This window comes from Phyllobates terribilis, unplaced genomic scaffold (genome assembly GCF_046119375.1).
Source record: "Phyllobates terribilis strain yellow unplaced genomic scaffold, ASM4611937v1 Scaffold_12__6_contigs__length_324123572, whole genome shotgun sequence".
Taxonomy (NCBI): Eukaryota; Metazoa; Chordata; class Amphibia; order Anura; family Dendrobatidae; genus Phyllobates; species Phyllobates terribilis.
This window is the reverse complement of record NW_027362772.1, coordinates 91,441,789-91,456,566: the sequence shown is the minus strand read 5'-3', so window position 1 is coordinate 91,456,566 and position 14,778 is coordinate 91,441,789. Positions and strand designations below refer to the sequence as shown.

The following is a 14,778-nucleotide window of genomic DNA, read 5'->3' as shown; positions in this document are numbered from 1 at the left end:
GAATAACCGCAGCTCTGGAGGTGAGCGGAGGATAGGCCCGGATATGACTGAAGCCCCCCGACGCGGTAGAGACGCTCTGCAGACGTTCCCGTGGATGGCGACAATTTACATTCTTTATTAAGGCCGACGTTTCTCCAGATGCGAAATTCATCGTTACAAATCTCTGACTTATATAAAAGAGCTACTAAAACATTCACACATCAGAAGAGCGGAAGTGTAATAACGGCGGGCCCGTCCCGTGAGGAGCTGCGGAAGACCTCGTCCAGAACCACACCACTATTAACCCACTGATGGCCTGCTGTGCCACTGTCAGCGACGGGTCCAGTACATGGATGAGGCCGTGATCTATGGGGAATGCTCAGTAGCTTCGTCTTATATAAGGCACCTCCCTCTTGTCTGTTCACCTCCGGCACCCGGCGGGCACACAGCGGCCCGCAGGGACATTTTGGCATCGTAGGGACCTGATCTTTCAGGGATAATTATACATGAAACCCATGATTATAAAATGAAAAAAATATATATATGTACACATACACAAACCAGCAAGAGAGCGCAGCGAGCCGGAGGACGCACGGTCCGTGCACATGAATAGGTCATCCCTCCACCCAGATCATTCAGGGTCCTCCGTACAACATGGCCACCGCGGGAGGCGGAGCAGATGGTGCAGTCACGTGACAGATAACGTAGACATTAACGCTCCATTGAACGCAGTTTGGATCTGGACTCTACAAGTTTCATCCAATTCAGTGCACAAAACGTCCAAAAAACTGCCAGAAAAGACCCCACCACCTTCCATATCGTCCACCGCCTCCGGGTGTCTGCTGCAGCACCGCACCCACCGTCCACCGCCTCCGGGTGTCTGCTGCAGCACCGCACCCACCGTCCACCGCCTCCGGGTGTCTGCTGCAGCACCGCACCCACCGTCCACCGCCTCCGGGTGTCTGCTGCAGCACCGCACCCACCGTCCACCGCCTCCGGGTGTCTGCGGCAGCACCGCACCCTGTCGTCACTATGGGGAAATCACTTCCAAACCATGCGAAAAAATAAAAACACCCGCTCTCTTCCATATCTCCTTCTGATCTCGGGACAGCACAGGCATTAACCCCCTCACTGCACCAGGGCTCAGAACAGACCCTGCGATCCTAAGCACTGGACCGCCACCGGTCATCACACAAAAGCGCCTGATAACACACAGCAATGGCGGCCGCTCCATAATACTAGAAAGACACTCTGCTAAAATAATCTCTTAATTAAAACTGGCTCATGAACACGACACCTGAGGAGAGGGGCCCCGGTGTGCACCGAGAACGTCCTCAGCAGCGAGGAGGCAGACATGCACTCAAAGGAAACTCATGACAAGGGGAGGGGACACGAGCCCCGCGCCCCCCACAGACAGGACTCACAGAACGTTATTGCTGGCGGTAACTTCCGTAGAAGTGGCAGTTGCAGGCACGAGGCGCCCCCAACTCTGCCTGCTCCCTCCCCACCCATCCTCTGCACACGCGCACGCCTGCCCTTGTGATAAGACCTAGGGCAGCATGTGGCGGTGTGCCGGTCACAGTGGTCGGAGCTACAAGGGTGGCGGAAAGGGGGTCACAGTGCACGGGGTTTAAGGTCACAGTGGGCGGAGCAAAAGGTCATCAAAGTGCAAGTAAATGAGGCGACTCCCTCTGCTCGTGTCCATTGGTGTGACAGGCCGGTGTGGCCCATGGCGGCATTCTCCAGGTACATCTATCTGCGCTGTTTGAAACCCTGTGAACCGTCGGGACCCAGCGGCTGCCGGATCACATCATTGGAAGGTCTGCTGTCCTCCGACTGGTTGATCCGGATAGGCCTGAAAGACAAGAGAGTGAGCGTCAGCGCGGCGTCCATTGTACCATCAGTGAGGAGCCACATCCACCACCGAGGCAGCCAGAGAGGCTGACGATCTTCGGGGCCCCTGTAATAGCCATAGGGCCCTGCAGAGGCCATGAATGGCGGCAGCGCTGCCTCGGAACCACTCACCGGTCCACTATAGGCTTCTCCGGCTCCTCCTCCGGACTGGCGCTGCCGAGGATACGTTTCCTGGCCTCTGCGTACTCCGCCTCCCTCTGAGCCAAGGTCTTCAAAGGGACGGCCGGCCGGCTGCTGGCATTAGGGTTACCGGACAATCCGTTGCTTGTAGGCCTCTTAAGGATCCTGATTTGCGGAGGAGGGCCCGCCGGGAGAGAGTCGTCCTGAATAACCACCGGAGCTTTCTGAGGAGACTTAGATTTCCTGCTGAAGAAAGAAAGAATATAAAAACCAGGAAAGTCACAAATGAAGGATTGGCACCGCCGACTGACAGCACAACGACAAGGGAGACTGGAGGAGAAAACAGCACTTCATTAGAAGCCTGACCCAACACTGATCAAACTGGCTGCCAGGAGGAGCAGACAGAGGAGCACTATTGAGTGAAAGACACTGATTCCAATAAGTTACATCCTGTATTATACTCCAGAGCTGCACTCACTATTCTGCAGATGCAGTCACTGTGTACATACATTACATTACTGATCCTGAGTTACCTCCTGTATTATACTCCAGAGCTGCACTCACTATTCTGCAGATGCAGTCACTGTGTACATACATTACATTACTGATCCTGAGTTACATCCTGTATTATACTCCAGAGCTGCACTCACTATTCTGCTGGTGCAGTCACTGTGTACATACATTACATTACTGATCCTGAGTTACGTCCTGTATTATACCCCAGAGCTGCACTCACTATTCTGCTGGTGCAGTCACTGTGTACATACATTACATTACTGATCCTGAGTTACATCCTGTATTATACTCCAGAGCTGCACTCACTATTCTGCTGGTGCAGTCACTGTGTACATACATTACATTACTGATCCTGAGTTACCTCTTGTATTATACTCCAGAGCTGCACTCACTATTCTGCTGGTGCAGTCACTGTGTACATACATTACATTACTGATCCTGAGTTACATCCTGTATTATACTCCAGAGCTGCACTCACTATTCTGCTGGTGCAGTCACTGTGTACATACATTACATTACTGATCCTGAGTTACATCCGGTATTATACTCCAGAGCTGCACTCACTATTCTGCTGGTGCAGTCACTGTGTACATACATTACATTACTGATCCTGAGTTACATCCTGTATTATACTCCAGAGCTGCACTCACTATTCTGCTGGTGCAGTCACTGTGTACATACATTACATTACTGACCCTGAGTTACCTCCTGTATTATACTCCAGAGCTGCACTCACTATTCTGCTGGTGCAGTCACTGTGTACATACATTACATTACTGATCCTGAGTTACCTCCTGTATTATACTCCAGAGCTGCACTCACTATTCTGCTGGTGCAGTCACTGTGTACATACATTACATTACTGATCCTGAGTTACATCCTGTATTATACTCCAGAGCTGCACTCACTATTCTGCTGGTGCAGTCACGCTCGGCTCTTACCTCTCCCTTTCTGTTATCCGCAGCTTCTTCTCTAACCGTCGATCTATTTCCTGGAAGAGATAAATGCTGCTGTGAGCAGAGTCTGCGTTTCAGTGTACAAGTCTCACACATCTGACTTTCTGGAGCGCAGCCGCTTTCCTTGCTCAGGGATATCTTATATTAAAGTGGTCGATCTGTAGTGAATTTCTGCCTATTATTACACCCACCCAGGAACCTGCGATCACAGGAGCCGGCTGAGGGTCCGCAGCTGCCACGACGACCTATAGGAATCTCAGTGCCTCCTGTTGTATATAAACCTTAGGATGTTGCAGTCACTAATGGCCGTGGCAACAAAGAGGTTCAGCTGCAGCTATACAGCCGGCACAACTGTGTACGGAGCGACCTCAGCACCACACACATCAGGAAGGGGTTAAGCTAGACTACAACTCCCAGCATCGGCTGGTGAGCGCCCCCCCCTGGTAGCAGCGCCGACCCTCGGGTGTCAGGTCACATGACTTGGCTGCAGCTCAGGACTTCAGTGCGACTCCTCTGCCAAATAAAGTGACAGATACATAGAGGTATAAATATCTGCGGCCGCTCCTACAGGGGGCGCACTATAAATAGCCGCCATCACCCGGAGCCTGCAGATACGAAGGGCTGCACACCCCAAACCGGGCGACATGCTGCAAACTCCTCACCCACAGAAAACAAAGGGAGTAACGGAGGGAGGGCATGTGTGTGGCCCCCGGGGGGAAAAAAAAAAAAAAAAGGAGGGCAGGCGGGCAGCCACCGGGGAAGGGGGGGGGGGGGGGGGGGGGGGAGGAAAGAGGGCAGGCGGGCAGCACCGCAGACACCGGGCGGGGGAGAGAAAAAAAGAGGGCAGGCGGACACCAGGGGGGGGGGGGGGGGTGGAGGGGTTAGGGCAGGCAGGCGGCACCGCAGACACCGGGCGGGGGAGAGAAAAAAAGAGGGCAGGCGGCCACAGGAGGGGGGAGGAAAGAGGGCAGGCGGGCGGCCACAGGAGTGGGGAGGAAAGAGGGCAGGCGGACACCGGGGGGGGGGGGGTTAGGGCAGGCGGGCGGCCACAGGAGGGGGGGAGGAAAGAGGGCAGGCGGGCGGCCACAGGAGGGGGGGGGGGGGGAGAGGGCAGGTGGGCGGCACCGCAGACACCGGGCGGGGGAGAGAAAAAAAGAGGGCAGGCGGACACCAGGGGGGGGGGGGGGGGAGGTTAGGGCAGGCGGGCGGCCACAGGAGGGGGGGAGGAAAGAGGGCAGGCGGGCGGCCACAGGAGGGGGGGAGGAAAGAGGGCAGGCGGGCGGCACCGCAGACACCGGGCGGGGGAGAGAAAAAAAAAGAGGGCAGGCGGACACCAGGGGGGTCTGTGGTGCACACGTTCACTAGTCCAGTTCCTGCGGGGGGCGCTCTCCTCTCAGGTCTCGGACCCTCTGCTGGCCATAGTCATGGCTGCCCTGTGCGCTCAGGGCTCCTGGTGACAGTCACACCCGCAGGGGCGGACACGTCCCGGGGCTCTGGTCCGCAGGGGCTCCGGTGACCCCGGATGCTGTGCGGCCTCAGGACAGCAGCACACAGAGCAGGGCGCCGGTCCGCAGGGAGCAGTGATGCCGGCGTGCTCCGCTCCACCCGCGCACACAAGGCCCGCCCTCCTCCCGGCGCACTCCGCGGTCTCACAGCCTCCGCCCGCTCCCCGCCTCCGCTCACCCCGCTGTCGGCCGCTTCCTCCCAGCTATCCGCGACTTCATCTTCTTCCATCTTCCGCTCAGCCGCCGCCGGAAATCAGGCCAAGCGCCGGGCTTTACAGCGCACGCGCCATACGTGACCGAGCACGCTCATGTCATTACACGTGCACCCGCCCCGACGTCAACACGTGATAGAAGACCACGCCTCTTACGTCATCAGACCCAGGAAGCCGTCTTCGGCGCCATTTTGGTACACCCAGGAAACAGCTGTAGTAGAGCCGGGAAGCCGACAGCCACAAGCAGTCACAAGCCAATCACAGCGCGGGTGTCCTGTTACTTGAGCAGTTTAAGAAATGAAAGCTGAGCTCTGATTGGCTGTTAAGGGCAACAGAGACATTTTTTTCCTCTTGGGCTGTGTCAGTCAGCGCCGCTCTCTGTAGGTGTCGCATCGACCAGCGAGTCACAAAACTCACTGTTTTTTTTTGGGTTTTGTGTTTCTGGTGACACTGAAATTTACAGACACTGCCCTGAGGGGGCGCTGCTGTCCGGCTCCACTGATGCGCGGGCAGGGACGTTTTTACTGATCCCGTTTTCCACTGACGTTTCATCACTTTTATTGCTTATTTTAGGGAGATGCTACAAACGAAAATCAAAATTCTGCCTTTTCCTTTGTTTTTCTCTCTTTACGGCATTTAGTGATGGGATGAGTGAAGTAAACAACAAATAGGACAAAATAAATGAAAACTTCAGTGTGCATAACTATTCACCCCCCTACAGTCAGTACTTTGTGGAGCCTCCTTTTGCGGCAATTACAGCTGCAGTCGCTTTGGATAAGTCTCTATGATCTTTCCACCTCTGACCACTGGGATTTTTGCCCGTTCCTCAAGGAACAACTGCTCCAGCTCCTTCAGGTTAGATGGTTTCCTCTGGTGAACAGCGATCTTCACGTCTGACCACAGGTTCTCCATTGGATTAAGGTCTGGGCTGTGACTCGGCCACTCCAGAACATTTCCACGTTTCCCCTTACACCACTCGAGTGTTGCTTTAGCAGTAGCTTTGGGTCATTGTCTTGCTGGAAGCTGAACCTCCGTCCCAGTCTCAAATCACTGACAGACAAACAGGTTTTGCTCCAGAAAATCCCTGTATTTCGCACCATCCATCTTTCCCTTGACTCGGACCATTTTCCTTGTCCCTGCTGCCGAAAAACATTCCCACAGCATGATGCTGCCACCATCATGTTTCACTTTGGGGATGGTGTTCTTGGGGTGTTGAGCTGTGTTGGTTTGGCGCCAGACATAGTGTTTACCTTGGTGGCCAAAAAGTTAAATTTTGGTCTCATCTGACCACAGCACCTTCCTCTGTACTTTTGGGGTGTCTCCCAAGTGTTTGGTAAACTCAAAACGAGTCTTACAATTTTTGTGTGTAAGTAAAGGATTTTTTCTGCCCACTCTTCCATAAAGGCCACCTCTATGGAGCGTATGGCTTATTGTGGTCGTATGGACAGATACCCAGTCTCTGCTTGGGAACTCTGCAGCTCCTTCAGGATTACTTTTGGTCTCTGTGCTGTCTCTCTGATTAATGCCCTTCTTGCCCGGTCTGAGAGTTTTGGTGGGCGCCCTCTCTTGGCAGGTTTGTTGTGGTACCACGTTCTTTCCATTTGATGATAATGGATTTGATGGTGCTCCTGGGATCATTAGAGATTGGGAGATTTTTTTATAACTCAACCATGACTTGTTCTTTTCTACAACTTTGTCCCTGACTCTTTATGATGTTGTTTGCAGAATTCCTTGGTCTTTATGGTGTTGTTTGGAGATCTCCTTGGTCTTCATGGTGTTGTTTGGAGATTTCCTTGGTCTTCAGGGTGTTGTTTGGAGATCTCCTTGGTCTTCCTGGTGTTGTTTGGAGATCTCCTTGGTCTTCATGGTGTTGTTTGGAGATCTCCTTGGTCTTCATGGTGTTGTTTGGACATCTCCTTGGTCTTCATGGTGTTGTTTGGACATCTCCTTGGTCTTCATGGTGTTGTTTGGACATCTCCTTGGTCTTCATGGTGTTGTTTGGACATCTCCTTGGTCTTCATGGTGTTGTTTGGACATCTCCTTGGTCTTCATGGTGTTGTTTGGACATCTCCTTGGTCTTCATGGTGTTGTTTTCTAGATCTCCTTGGTCTTAATGGTGTTGTTTGGAGATCTCCTTGGTCTTCATGGTGTTGTTTGGAGATCTCCTTGGTCTTCATGGTGTTGTTTGCAGAATTCCTTGGTCTTCATGGTGTTGTTTGGACATCTCCTTGGTCTTCCTGGTGTTATTTGAAGATCTCCTTGGTCCTCAGGGTGTTATTTGGAGATCTCCTTGGTCTTCATGGTGTTATTTGGAGATCTCCTTGGTCTTCATGGTGTTATTTGAAGATCTCCTTGGTCTTCCTGGTGTTATTTGGAGATCTCCTTGGTCTTCCTGGTGTTATTTTGAGATCTCCTTGGTCTCTATGGTGTTCTTTGGAGATCTCCTTGGTCTTCGTGGTGTTTGGTTAGTGGTGCCTCTTGTGAATGGTGTTGCAGCCTCTGTGGCCTTTCAGAAGAGGTAAAGTGTATATACTGACAGACATCTGACATTAGATTGCACACAGGGGATGTCCTGTCACTAAGCATGGGACTTATGAAGGGAATTACTTGCACCAGAAATGTTTAGGGGCTTCTTTGCAAAAGGGATGAATACATATGCATATGCCAATTTTTAGTTATCTGATCCCATACATTTAATTTATGCCTATATTTTTCTCACTTCACCAACTTAGACTATTTAGTGCTGATTAGGGATGGGCAGACCCATGGATGTACAGGTCTGTCGGGTTCGACCGAACTTTAGAAAAAAAGTTTGGTTCTGGTACCAGAATGGTACCCAAACCCCGTTCAAGTCAATGGGGGTCAGAACATCCAGCTGTTCCCACGCAATTCTCTGTGTGTGTAAAAAATACTTATTTCTTGTATATTTTTCTATCGAGGACTTCTTATCAGATGCGATTGATCAAAGTATCAATATCACGATATTCTTATAAAATAATGTATCGATTTAGTCTTGGATTGTCCATTAAAAAGAATGATTGCAATAGTTACATAAAATAGTTAAAAATAGTTACAAAGTGATTGTCCATTTGTTCATAATTAGCTTAATTGTTGAGAGTCACCCATCTTTCCCTGGGATCCTGGATGGTAGATTGCGTCTGTCTGTGTCCGGCACGTGTGTCAGGATGACACCATGTGCCCGGGTAAAGGACGTGTCTCCTTTCATGTGATAGAATATTTTTATTTCATAGGTGTAATTACCTTTTCCAACCTATAGGTGTTTATACCTTTATTAAACCAATAATACCAAAGAATGTATACGCATGGACCAAAATGAATAAATATATGAATGAATGAATGACTGGTGTTTACTCAGAAAATTGAAACATTTTTCTTCTTATATTCGAACCATATCATTCTACTTAATATTAAATATAAATAATAAAAAAATAATAAAAATAAATACTAGACATTACTTTATTAAATATGAATGTGTTTTCTCAATTGAGATATTGAACTGAAATAAAATAAAAAAAAATGAGAATGAAAAATGGAAAAATAAGAGGAATAATTTTTAAAAATGAAAAATAAAATTAAGACTAAAAATAATAATAATAATAATAATAATAATAAAAATAAGGCCTTTATATGTTAATGTCAAATGCTGAGTAATTATATTCTCCATAAAAATACCCTTATATTTCCATTATCTGGATGGTTTCATATTTGTCATAACTTTGTATTACCAAAAATGATTAAATTATGCAACTTTGCATGTAATACCCTTCTTAATTATACCGTCGTACCTTATTAATATTTATTCTTATTTGAGAAATAAGTATTGATCAAATGTGATTATATAATCAGGATCAAAAACCCATTTTCCCCCTTAATGCCAAAAAATATTATTTTATAAAAGAATTTATGTATTAGAGCCAAATTATAAATAATTATTCTTCTATAAATATTTTGCATAAATTTCATATCGATGTGTAGAATAGATTTGTCCGAAGAGGTGTGTACCTATTTAGGTAACCATTAAAAATAATAATATCCTTGAATACTATAAAATTATCATGTGGAAAAATTATTCTAAATGTAAATTTGCTTTATAAACCATTTTGATGTGTGGTCGCCCTTATCCACTATTAGCTAAATCAAGAAATAATAATTACTAAAGAAATATAGAAATATATATATTATGTAGATAATACTTAATTATGTATCATAATTTTCTCAGAATTAAATATATTTTTGTACCTTCACCTTTTTTTCCTAGCATACACTTTGTCACACAAATCACACTAAGCAGCTGCTCATATATTCATCACATTTCACTCTGACTGTCACAGACTCGTTCAACTCAAACATTCCACATATGAAGTTATAGATATACAGTGGTGGCCAAAAGTATTGGCACCCTCAGCCTAATACTTGGTTGCACAACCTTTAGCCAAAATAACTGGGAACAACCGCTTCCGGTAACCATCATTGAGTTTCTTACAATGCTCTGCTGGAATTGTAGACCATTCTTCTTTGGCAAACTGCTCCAGGTCCCTGATATTTGAAGGGTGCCTTCTCCAAACTGCCATTTTGAGATCTCTCCACTGGTGTTCTATGGGATTCAGGTCTGGACTCATTGCTGGCCACCTTAGAAGTCTCCAGTGCTTTCTCTCAAACCATTTTATAGTGCTTTTGGAAGTGTGTTTTGGGTCATTGTCCTGCTGGAAGACCCATGACCTCTGAGGGAGACCCAGCTTTCTCACACTGGGCCCTACATTATGCTGCAAAGTTTGTTGGTAGTCTTCAGACTTCATAAAGCCATGCACACGGTCAAGCAGTCCAGTGCCAGAGGCAGCAAAGCAACCCCAAAACATCAGGGAGCCTCCGCCATGTTTGACTGTAGGGAGCGTGTTCTTTTCTTTGAATGCCTCTTTTTTTCCTGTACACTCTATGTTGATGCTTTTTCCCAAAAAGCTCTACTTTTGTCTCATCTGACCAGAGAACATTCTTCCAAAATGTTTTAGGCTTTCTCAGGTAAGTTTTGGCAAACTCCAGCCTGGCTTTTTTATGTCTCGGGGTAAGAAGTGGGGTCTTCCTGGGTATCCTACCTTACAGTCCCTTTTCATTCAGACGCCGACGGATAGTACGGGTTGACACTGTTGTATCCTCGGACTGCAGGGCAGCTTGAACTTGTTTGGATGTTAGTCGAGGTTCTTTATCCACCATCCGCACAATCTTGCGTTGAAATCTCTCGTCAATCTTTCTTTTCCGTCCACATCTAGGGAGGTTAGCCACAGTGCCATGGGCTTTACACTTCTTGATGACACTGCGCACGGTAGACACAGGAACATTCAGGTCTTTGGAGATGGACTTGTAGCCTTGAGATTGCTCATGCTTCCTCACAGTTTGGTTTCTCAAGTCCTCAGACAGTTCTTTGGTCTTCTTTCTTTTCTCCATGCTCAGTGTGGTCACACAAGGACACAGGACAGAGGTTGAGTCAACTTTAATCCATGTTAACTGGCTGCAAGTGTGATTTAGTTATTGCCAACACCTGTTAGGTGCCACAGGTAAGTTACAGGTGCTGTTAATTACACCAATTACAGAAGCATCACAGGATTCTTCAAACAGTGCCAATACTTTTGTCCACCCCCTTTTTTAGGTTTGGTGTGGAATTATATCCAATTTGGCTTTAGGACAATTCTTTTTGTGTTTTTTCATTGAAGAAAAATTAAATGAAGAGAATAAGACCAAAGAATTTGTGATTGCAATCATTTTCAGGAAGAAACTGAGTATTATCTGACAGAATTGCAGGGGTGCCAATACTTTTAGCCACCACTGTATATACAGTACAGACCAAAAGTTTGGACACACCTTCTCATTTAAAGATTTTTCTGTATTTTCATGACTATGAAAATTGTACATTCACACTGAAGGCATCAAAACTATGAATTACCACATGTGGAATTATATACTTAACAAAAAAGTGTGAAACAACTGAAAATATGTCTTATATTCTAGGGTCTTCAAAGTAGCCACCTTTTGCTTTGATGACTGCTTTGCACACTCTTGGCATTCTCTTGATGAGCTTCAGGAGGTAGTCACCGGAAATGGTTTACACTTCACAAGTGTGCCCTGTCAGGTATAATAAGTGGGATTTCTTGCCTTATAAATGGGGTTGGGACCATCAGTTGTGTTGTGCAGAAGTCAGGTGGATACACAGCTGATAGTCCTACTGAATAGACTGTTAGAATTTGTATTATGGAAAGAAAAAAGCAGCTAAGTAAAGAAAAACGAGTGGCCATCATTACTTTAAGAAATGAAGGTCAGTCAGTGCGAAAAATAGGGAAAACTTTGAAAGTGTCCCCAAGTGCAGTTGCAAAAACCATCAAGCGCTACAAAGAAACTGGCTCACATGAGGACCGCCCCAGGAAAGGAAGACCAAGAGTCACCTCTGCTTCTGAGGATAAGTTTATCCGAGTCACCAGCCTCAGAAATCGCAGGTTAACAGCAGCTCAGATTAGAGACCAGGTCAATGCCACACAGAGTTCTAGCAGCAGACATCTCTACAACAACTGTTAAGAGGAGACTTTGTGCAGCAGGCCTTCATGGTAAAATAGCTGCTAGGAAACCACTGCTAAGGACCGGCAACAAGCAGAAGAGACTTGTTTGGGCTAAAGAACACAAGGGATGGACATTAGACCAGTGGAAATCTGTGCTTTGGTCTGATGAGTCCAAATTTGAGATCTTTGGTTCCAACCACCGTGTCTTTGTGCGACGCAGAAAAGATGAAAAGATGGACTCTACATGCCTGGTTCCCACCGTGAAGCATGGAGGAGGAGGTGTGATGGTGTGGGGGGGCTTTGCTGGTGACACTGTTGGGGATTTATTAAAAATTGAAGGCATACTGAACCAGCATGGCTACCACAGCATCTTGCAGCGGCATGCTATTCCATCCGGTTTGCGTTTAGTTGGACCATCATGTATTTTTCAACAGGACAATGACCCCAAACACCTCCAGGCTGTGTAAGGGCTATTTGACCAAGAAGGAGAATGATGGGGGGCTACGCCAGATGACCTGGCCTCCACAGTCACCAGACCTGACCCCAATCGAGATGGGTTGGGGTGAGCTGGAACGCAGAGTGAAGGGAAAAGGGCCAACAAGTGCTAAGTATCTCTGGGAACTCCTTCAAGATTGTTGGAAGACCATTTCCGGTGACTACCTCTTGAAGCTCATCAAGAGAATGCCAAGAGTGTGCAAAGCCGTCATCAAAGCAAAAGGTGGCTACTGTGAAGAGCCTAGAATATAAGACATATTTTCAGTAGTTTCACACTTTTTTGTTAAGTATATAATTCCACATGTGGTAATTCATAGTTTTGATGCCTTCAGTGTGAATGTACAATTTTCAAAGTCATGAAAATACAGAAAAATCTTTAAAGGAGAAGGTGTGTCCAAACTTTTGGCCTGTACTGTATATTTAACCCAGCATTTTTGTATCCTAATTATCAATGCATTGTAAACTACTAAAGAAATATAATTAATATTTCTTTGAATATTTTTGTTTGATCAAATCCTGCTTTGGAATGAAAACTCTTAGGAAACATAAAAAATAATATTAAATATCAAATTCACACAGAAACAGAATTATTTAAATATCTTATACATATATTGGTTCTAATGCAATTCAAAATATTGCTTCTTTATATATGAGGTTCTAATTTATTAATTAATATTTTAATTATCACTATAAATATATATAAATACAATTATACACAATCTCTACTGTATACAAGTGTGTATATATATATAAATATTTGTTGTAATTTTCCATTTTTGATGAGAGCTTTGTACAACCGTTCAAATATGGACATGAATGTATATGTACATTCCTTCCTACCAATCCTTAGTTTCTGCAGATCTTCTATGTTGGGAAAATCCTTTGTGACACAATAAATCAAATATTTTAACCTGTCCGAATCATTTTCCCATTCATTAGGAGAGTCATTTTCACAGGGCATTAGAATTAAACGTCTGGCAAATGTGACTGGAATCCACATTCCTCTCCTCATTGGATAAATCAAACTTATCAGCAAAGCTCTCAAATGTCTCTGAATTTCTACAGACTTGGATTTTGACATCATATTTTGGCAATTTTTTTCTCACTTTAATTTGAAGTTGGGCCTCGGTATTTCCTAAGTTTTCTGCTATTTTTAGTGGCCTTTGTACGTCCGTTCCTCCTACGTCACTTATGTCTTCTCCCAATTCACCTAATATGTCCGTTTCTCGTATGTCAGTCATGTCTCCTCCCATGTCAGTTTTTTGTATGTCCGTCTCTTCCTCAGATCCAAGGTCACCTTCAGTTACAGACACGTGTCTTACTTCTTGCTCAATTTTCACATTACAGTCAGAATCAACATCACCATTTGACACTATTTCTACACAATTGTCCTGCTTAGACTTCTCTAGACTTCACAAGACTATAAAATACATCTACCAACTGTAGAATATTTCTCAATTTTTCTTTGTCTCTATGAAAAGATACCAACTTAGAATCTAACTGTAAATTCACAAATTCACATACTCTATATAAACTAAGCCACAAAACATCTAAGTCAGTTTCGTCAGTAACTTTGAATTTAATCTTACTTTGTTTAGCAAAAGAAGAAATTATATCCATATTTTGCTTACCTTCAGATTTCTTAGCTTCTGATGATCAGCACGTATTAAATTCAGCTCGTCTGATCTTTGTAATACCTCTGGTGCCTGTCAATCCATCTGGAGAATATATCAGTCCTCAATCTGTAGGTTCTTTCTGATTCTTGTGACAAAGTTAGTGGATTTCCTGACACATGAACAACAGCTGTTCAGCTCGTCTCGTCTCTCCCCCTCTTTGTTCAAGAAGGAAATTCACTTAAAAACACAAAAAATCAGGAGTGGCTGAGGCTCGCCAATGTAAAAAAATACTTATTTCTAGTATATCTTTCTATCGAGGACTTCTTATCAGATGCGATTGAGCAAAGTATCAATATCACAATAGCCTTATAAAAAAAATTTGGGATTGTCCATTAAAAAGAATGATTGCAATAGTTACATAAAATAGTTAAAAATAGTTACAGAGTGATTGTCCATTTGTCCATAATTAGCTTAATTGTTGAGAGTCATCCATCTTTCCCTGGGATCCTGGATGGTAGATTGCATCTGTCTGTGTCCAGCAAGTGTGTCAGGATGACACCATGTGCCCGGGTAAAGGACGTGTCTCCTTGGGCCTACATCAGCAGCTGTTTTCTTCACACATAGATTCTCGTCCTGTGTCCTGTGAAATGGCAAGAGCGCGCCCCTGTCTCTAAGATGAGATTATATAGCCTGGTCATACCAGCTGTTCTTCTATTTATGATACTAATTAAAAATACACAAATAGCGCATGTCATCTAAAAACCCTAGCACGATGGTTGATTCAATCTTATGCAATGTATGGTACATAATTCAGAATAAAATGAATATCGATAATTAATATTTAACAGTGTGACAACGTGGAAACAGCGGCTCTGACCGGCGGTAACCTTACTGAAGTGAAG

At 45.5% G+C, this 14,778-nt stretch overlaps 1 protein-coding gene across 2 annotated transcripts; it reads right to left on the bottom strand.

Moving 5' to 3' along the window:
* Positions 1-91: 91 nt before the first annotated feature.
* SZRD1 (SUZ RNA binding domain containing 1) lies at positions 92-5,348 on the bottom strand. Of its 2 annotated transcripts, none has more exons than XM_073656142.1 (4): positions 5,169-5,348; positions 3,471-3,520; positions 2,005-2,256; positions 92-1,834 (listed from the first exon to the last, which is right to left on the bottom strand). In XM_073656142.1, exons 1-4 carry the CDS (start codon positions 5,217-5,219, stop codon positions 1,732-1,734), a joined length of 456 nt encoding a protein of 151 aa, XP_073512243.1. In that variant the 5' UTR covers positions 5,220-5,348; the 3' UTR covers positions 92-1,731. The 2 variants fall into 2 exon arrangements, with proteins under 2 accessions (XP_073512243.1, XP_073512242.1); XM_073656141.1 differs by having other exon boundaries at positions 2,005-2,259; positions 5,169-5,346.
* Positions 5,349-14,778: the final 9,430 nt, after the last annotated feature.

Excerpts from the sequence above, each read along its gene's own strand:
- SZRD1 (XM_073656141.1), bottom strand. The coding sequence starts at position 5,219 with ATGGAAGAAGATGAAGTCGCGGATAGCTGGGAGGAAGCGGCCGACAGC. Across the intron at positions 2,260-3,470 it reads CGGATAACAGAAAGGGAGAG|CAGGAAATCTAAGTCTCCTC; the intron begins GTAAGAGCCGAG and ends TTCTTTCTTCAG. Across the intron at positions 1,835-2,004 it reads GAGAAGCCTATAGTGGACCG|GCCTATCCGGATCAACCAGT; the intron begins GTGAGTGGTTCC and ends CTTGTCTTTCAG.